This window comes from Aptenodytes forsteri, unplaced genomic scaffold (assembly GCF_000699145.1).
Source record: "Aptenodytes forsteri isolate BGI_AS27 unplaced genomic scaffold, ASM69914v1 Scaffold467, whole genome shotgun sequence".
Lineage (NCBI taxonomy): Eukaryota > Metazoa > Chordata > Aves > Sphenisciformes > Spheniscidae > Aptenodytes > Aptenodytes forsteri.
The window spans coordinates 312,319-319,409 of record NW_008795298.1 but is presented as its reverse complement, the minus strand read 5'-3'; the positions used below and the strand labels follow the sequence as shown (position 1 = coordinate 319,409).

The 7,091-nt window shown below is 54.8% G+C and overlaps 1 protein-coding gene across 1 annotated transcript in view; it reads left to right on the top strand.

The window, feature by feature from the left end:
- The first annotated feature begins 2,442 nt into the window (after window positions 1–2,442).
- Window positions 2,443–7,091, top strand: part of FGF5 (fibroblast growth factor 5) — a 5,098-nt gene continuing 449 nt past the window's right edge. Inside the window, exons 1-2 of the mRNA XM_009279312.1 lie at window positions 2,443–2,538; window positions 6,872–7,042. Of these exons, the coding sequence (XP_009277587.1) occupies window positions 2,509–2,538; window positions 6,872–7,042 (201 nt within the window). The 5' untranslated portion in view covers window positions 2,443–2,508. The remainder of the gene's footprint in view (window positions 2,539–6,871; window positions 7,043–7,091) is intronic.

The window sequence follows — 7,091 nt, the reverse complement described above, 5'->3', positions numbered from 1 at the left end:
CCTTCACCTGGGGTGAGCTGCAGCCTAGGTGGCCTCGGGAAAGGTGAAGTTGGGGGGCTGCCTGCTCCGGAAGGCTGGGACCAGGGGGTGCTGGGGGTGCTGTGCCCTGCGGGCTCGGATGGGATGCTGCCCTGGGGACCAGAGCGAGCTCTGCCCTGCTCGCTTTGGGAAGTGCCACCCCGTGGGGGTCACCTGCCTTGATGAAGCAAGACCGTGGGGATTGAAGGTGCGAGGTTTGTGTTCCCACCGCAGCACCTCACTGGAGTGCTGGGGGGGGAGGATGCTGCACCATGCTTTCCCTCGTGCCCCTTTTCCGTCCTTTCCGTGTGTAACTTGTCCATCCTTCCCTCTGCATTCTCATTCCTCCAGCACAGCAATAGGATATATTCAGTTTAAAAATAGGACTGAGGCTGACGTTCCCGAGAGAAAGCTGTGCTAACTCATGGCTTATCCTTTGGGTTGGAGTTGCCGTGATATCCTGTTAGAGTGAATGAAATGGCAGGCGGGGATGAAAAATCACTTAAAGAGCCTGAGGGCTTGGGCCTGAGGTGACCCTGACAGCACGCGTGGCTTCAGCTGTCGGCCGTGCTCATGGAGCAACGGCCACATCTGGCCTGGACCGAATAATTTGGGCCCTGGTCTGTACCGTGGCCCCGTGAAGGAGGGCAGCCCGTGGGCAGGGATGCTGGGAGGCCAGAAACCCTGCTTGGGGTTTCGAGAAGCACTGCAGGTGCATGGCCAGGAGGGGGTTAGGGGCTGCAAAGGCAATGGATGGGAAATCGGGGCATCCATGCCGGGGTTCTTTTTGGGAGACGTGAGTTTGGAGGGGCTGCCTGCGCCGTGCCCTCCCGGACCCTGTTCCGCAGCAGCATGGCAGAGGGGCTCTTTCCCATGAGACGTGCGCAGCCTTTGATGCTACAGCTGTCTTGCAGGGACTTGGATTATGTGAAGTTCCTTCCTCTTTAATCTGAGATTTTCTCCCCAGAAAGGAGACAGCGGCACCAACTCTGCACTTCGGAACGGAGCCAGCTCTGGCCCGGGGCACGTGCTGGTGGCGGCGGGGGGCCATGCCGGGGTGTTGCTCTGAGGAGCCGTCCCCTGTGGGGAAGAAGTTGGCTTTTGGCAGGGAAACCCCAGCTTTTGCCCCTGGGAAACTGGGCTTGACCCAGGGCACCCCAATAACCGGGAGTATGTCTCCCAGCCAGCATGGCCACTCCCCGCCAAAGGCCAGCAGGTTTTGGGGTGCCCTCGAGGACAGGAAGTGTGCTGGAGAGGGTACATGCCTTGTTGCAGTGGGGCTGCACAACCTCATGCCTCTTGGCAGTTGCTACCACTGGGGCATGTGGGGTGAGGAGAGGCGGCCCACCAGCCCCCCAAAGTGCCCCCCAGGCCCTCAGTGCCGGGACCTGGGCGCCTCTGGGAGCTGCGCTTCCTCCTTAAAATAAACATGGGAAGTGGTGATCCGATCCCCCCGGCCTCAGGGATTTAACGGCGGCTTCATGTTTGCTCTTGGCACGTTAATCTGCGTGGCCCTTCACTGGGGCTGGGTGAGATGTTCTCGCCGGCTCCTTCCTCTGGGGCCGGGGCCACTGAGACTGCCCTGGGGCCACCGAGTCCCAGCAGGACCACCCCAGGGCTGCAGCCGGGGGCAGCAATGCTTTTTTCCCAGGGTGGGAAGGGCACGTTGGGGACATGGTGCTTACCCCGGCTCCCCTGGGCTGGCAGGGACGTCGGGGGGACGCCTGACCCCTGCTGCCACCTTTCCTCTGCCTGGGGGGACACCGTGCTCTGTGGGGAAGCGAAACGTGTTGGTGCTGTTGCTGAACGATGCTTGGAGGTCGAAGCTCTTCTGTAAGATGAGTTATAGGTCACGCACGCCCCGCCGGGGGCCAGAGCCCCATCCTGCTCATAAAATACCCATTTGAGGGGAAAATGGCTTGTTTTCTCATGGCTGGGCTGCGTAGCACCCTGCTCCCTGAGTCCTGCTGCGAGGAGGGACCTAAGAAACCATTATTGGTACTTTTAGCCCCAAATGGTGTGTGCGACACCTTTATTTGCAGAGTCCGGCACATATGGGTGGAGGACGGGCAAGGCTGATCTCAGCAGGCTGGCTGTAGGCACAAGGGGCTTTTTCCACCCTTGAGAGGGATTTCCCCAGGGGTGAACTTGCTCTGTCGCAGCCGAGTCAGAAATTGTCCTCTAAAAAGCAGCTTTCAAAAAAAACCCAAACACCACCCTGTAGCCATGCTGGAGTCAATGCAGGTCCCTCTGTGGGGCGGAGGGACGGAGCGGGAGCGCTGCAGGGAGCCAGGCAGCCGAGGAGCAGTGTCGTGTGGAGAGGAAATGCAAACCTATGAGACTGATTTTTTTTTTTTTCTTTGTCACACCGATGTGAAAAGAACTGTGATTTATTTTGGGATTTCTGTCATCCTAGGTATTTTGGAAATATTTGCTGTGTCTCAGGGGATTGTAGGAATACGAGGAGTTTTCAGCAACAAATTTTTAGCGATGTCAAAAAAAGGAAAACTCCATGCAAGTGTAAGTAAACCCCCCGCTTATCAGTATGTATTGTTTATTAAAGGCCTTGTGACACCTTCACGTGCACGCGGCAGTGATGCTCCCGAGCAGGGCCCCGGCGTGCCGAGTTCCTTTGGCTGCCAGGAAAGCTCCGCACTGGGTGGATCGGCACCGCACAGACAGATAGGGGACAGGTGGAGCCAAAAACCTTGAATCCCATATCCTTACTTACTGCATTTAATGAAGAAAAGTGCTTTCTTTTTTTTTTTTGCAGTTGGGTATTTGCATCAAAAGGACTTGTTCTTTGAGCATTGCCAGTTTATTTTTAGCAACTTCTGCAGCAGATCGCACAGACGGTTTTAGCCAAATGTCTCCTGGAGAGCGGCACGCGTGCTGCCGGGAGCCTGCCTGCGCCCGTCCCTGTGCAGGGAAGGGGCTGCAGCCCCAGAGTTTTGGCTGGGTTTGCCCATGGGGGAGAGAGGTCCCCCGGTGAGAGCGTGCGGCTGCATGCAGGGTTTCGGGCAGGTGAGGTCCAGCCCGTGCAGGAGTGTTGTAGCTAGAGTGGAAATACCCCAGTAACTCTTATTTCTGCAGGCTGTTTTCCTGAAGGTTGGGGTTTCCTGCAGGTCTAATTGTGCTTTTTCCAGGCTTTTTGCATTGAACGAATCCTATAAGTTGATTTAACTTCTTTTTTTCAACTTCAAGATGCCACTTAATTTTTTCCTGTTAGTTCTACAGATTGTTCAAACAAGCGAAAGTAACTAGTGTGTTTACATGACTGTCGTCATATTTTAAAGGTGTGTATAAATGCAACACCCAAAGAAGGGCATTTTTAAGGCAGCATCTTGGATGACCTGTCACCCAGGTTTGTTTCCAGGGAGCCTGTTCAGGGCAGATAGCCTGGAAGAGGGAAAAGCCAATTGCCTGCCCCACGGTTATGAGCGAAACCTCATGGTCGTGAAGTGGATGTTACTGATGTGCTTATGCCACCCGAGCCCGCAGATTGCCTTCAAGTGAGATTTATGAACTAGCCCCTCTTTCCCTTGAGTCTTATTGGAGTGTTGCTCCTGAAACCTAATGATGCTTAAAGGGTGAGCACATGGTTGCTTATCTTGGGAAACAAAGTAGGAGCGGGAACAGTGTCTGGGGGAAAGGGGGAACGGCTGCGCGGAGGAAAACGCGAGGGAAGGAGACGAGGCAGGAAACAGGCAGAGCAGGAGGAGAGCAGTGGAAAGGTGAAGGATGGAGAGGAGAGGGAAGCAGGCGGAGCGTGATCCCCGGACCCTCCAGATCCTCCCCTCCCTTGTGGCGTACAATGGGCCCCTTATTCGAGCTGAAGCCTTGATTTATGCCCTGGCGCAGGCAGAAATTAAATCAAACCTCGTCAGTGTATAGTTAATTGTCGGCACACAAAGGGCAGTGCCAGAGAGGGACCTCAATTAGGCGGGTCAGAGCTGGGGGTGAGGACACACGATGCCCCGCTCGGATGAAAGCCACGAATTTGTAGAAACTTGACCCAAATGTCTAAAGATTGCTGGGCTAAATAACGCCGATAATGCAAACCCGGCATCTGTTGTTCTTTCCTGCCTTGGCAGGATAAAGTTATTTCATGGCCTAATGAGTTTTGAGCAGTACAAAGCGCGTCCTGCGCCCGTCACTCAGGGCAGTGCTTTGATATGGGAGTCACGCCGGTGACTTTGTGCTGAACTGCAGATAAAAGTCATTCCTGCAGGGATTCAGGCTCCTTCGAAACTGGCTCTCGGGGCCCGGCTTTATCCCAGCTCGGTGCTTTACACCAGCCCTCCTTCTCTTTTTTTTTTTTTTGATGGCAACTTAATTAAATTACCAAGCGGTTCATTTTTAGAGGCACCAGTTTCAGAAAATGACAGTAATCCCGGCAATTATCAGTTGCGTGCACAGATGGCTTTTTCCTCGTTGTTAAATCCTCAGTCCCCTGTTTGTACATTTTTAGCACGGAACAGGCAGGAGGGGGTTTGGTGTCGCTCTCGGCAGCGGCCAGCATGAACCCCAGAGGACAGATTTGCCCACAGGGGGCTCAGGTAATTCTCCTTTCTCAGGAGTTGTTCTGGGTTGCCTGAACGCCGTGGTCCTCACTGGGGCAAATCTCTGTTGAATTGGATTTTGAAATTTAATTGACTTCAGGATTGCTCCTCATGATTGTTTCTGGAGCTGCTGCAGAGCAAATCCGACAGCCAGCCAGCGTGCCGTGGCTGCACCGTCTGCCCTGTGATGGGAAAAATGCCTTTTCCCCAGCTGAAACGGTGCAGTTGCTGAGCTGAGAGGCCGGGATGTGGGGAAGCCTGTCAGAGTGATGGCGCAGCAGCAGCTGATGGGCTTCCCGGGGTGGTTTGCTGTCTGGGGGTGAGGGCTTCCCTCCGTGCGCGCTGGTTGCGGGTCTCCTCCTTCTCCATGCTGCTGGTGGGAGCAGCCCACAGCATCCCTCCGTGTCCAGGGCCGGGGACCCCCCACACTTCCCCAAATCCCACTTTGGAGGGGATGCTACCCCGACTCTTAGGGAGCAGTTCCCCCAAAACCACTTTAATCAGGAACTTTTTCTGTGATGCTCCAGATGGGGAGGTGGCAGCCCTCTTACTGCCACCTCCCTTTTCGGAGTGGCATTGCCCCAAAAATGCTGGGCCAGATTGGAAATGCCGATTTGGCTTACCCACGAGCAAAGCAGCGGTAAGCTGACCCGTCTGTATGGGGATACATAAGAGCAGGGTGATGAGCATCTTCTGCTATTCACAGCAGCGCTTGCAAAGCCTGCTGGAGCCTATTTCAGTATCAGATCCTCGGCCACGGCCAGACTCGATGCTTGGGGCAGGGCAGCGAACTTCATCTCCTACACCAAAAAAGCCTGCTCTGGCCATTTGCCTAGATCCCATGGGGAAAGGCAGGGCCTGTTTCAGGGTCCCAGCAGGGTCCCTTCTGTGTTGAGTACCCTTTCAGGTGTGCATCGGCGCCTTGGTCAATCCTAAAACCTCCCTGTGCAAAGGCTGATGTGGGGGTGTCTTGCCAGAGCACCGCTGCGCATGTCCAGGCTTCAGAGAGCAACGAGGGGTCAGCAAAGCCTTGTATCGGGAAGGTGAATACTCATGCATGGGCGATGCAGCGTTGAGGATGTATAAAAGACAGGGAAAGCAAAAATGAGTCATCAAGGTGACGTTTCTTTCAAGCGAAGAACAAAAGGAGACTTAATTCAGAGTGCTATGAGGAAAAAAAATGCATTGCAAGTCAGGGACTTTGTCAATTGTATTGTAGGACTCAACTCCTCTGGTTAAATTAGGAGTTTAAAAATAATCCCAGACGGTTGGACCTTCTGCGTGGTTATAAAGCACTGCTTGGGGGTTTTGTCTTGTTCTTCACTGCTGGGGGTTTTGAAGCTAAAGAGCTCCGCATCCCTTTCACGTCGGTAGTTTTGAAGCATTGCTTTGCAAGCAGGTTGCGGTGCCCCAGGCATCACTGGAGAAGCTATCAGAGCACCAGGTACCATACCTATGGTCAGATTGAAGTGTGGCAAAGGATTTCATACGGGCGGTTAGAGGCTGCAGACAGGTGTCTCAGGGCTCAGGTACATAGCTGGGGCGTTATGGCTCTATTTTTGTGTTTCTGCATGCTTTTTTTTTCCTCCCCCCTCATGACAACAACAGGAGCTGTTATGGGCAGCATTCAGCCTGTCCTCTCGGGCAATGGGAAGCCTTTCCTCTCAGCCATCTGGGAGCCAGTGCGGCCACCCTGTTTATAAAAGGCGATGCTCTTCGGCTGAAAGTAATTTCTTCAGGTTATCAAGGGACAAAACACACCGAGTTCATTTAAGATGAAGAAAAAAAAAAATCCAATACAGTCAAAGCCATGTTCAGTGAAGCAATGAAAATCTGCATGCAAATTGCCTTTCCAGATCATTAAGTGATGATTCAGTGCCCAAGCGAGGGGTGCGAGGGTGGGAACGGAGATGGAGTGGGGGCTCAACCGCAGGGTCCTTGGCGGGGCTGCAGCACGGGGGGTACGGAGCCGCATCCTCCCTCCTGTTGGTGGGAAGGGCACGAGGAGGGCTGGGGCGGGGAGGAAGGGTGCTGCTGGGGCAGACCAAGCCTGTTTTTTCCAAGAAAGTCCAAAATTGGGTGGCAAACAGCTACTGAAAGTATCTGTGTTGGGGGTTTTCCAAATTGCTGGGTGCTCGGAGGCCTCGGAGTGGGTTTCCCCGGTGCTCCGTGTTGCTGCTCACCCCTTTGGACCTCATTTTGGGAGACTTAAAAACCCAGCAAGCATCGCGGGGCAGGGGATGGGTAAAACCAGCCCTTTGCTAACGGTGCCCCTGGCTCTGTCCCCGCAGGCCCGGTTCACGGCAGACTGCCAGTTTCGGGAGCGCTTCCAGGAGAACAGCTACAACACCTATGCCTCGGCCGTCCACCGCAGCCCGCGCTCGGGCCGCCAGTGGTATGTGGCGCTCAACAAGCGGGGCAAAGCCAAGCGGGGCTGCAGCCCCCATGCCCGGCCCCAGCACGTCTCCACGCACTTCCTCCCCCGCTTTCGACAGCCCCAGCCCCCCGAGC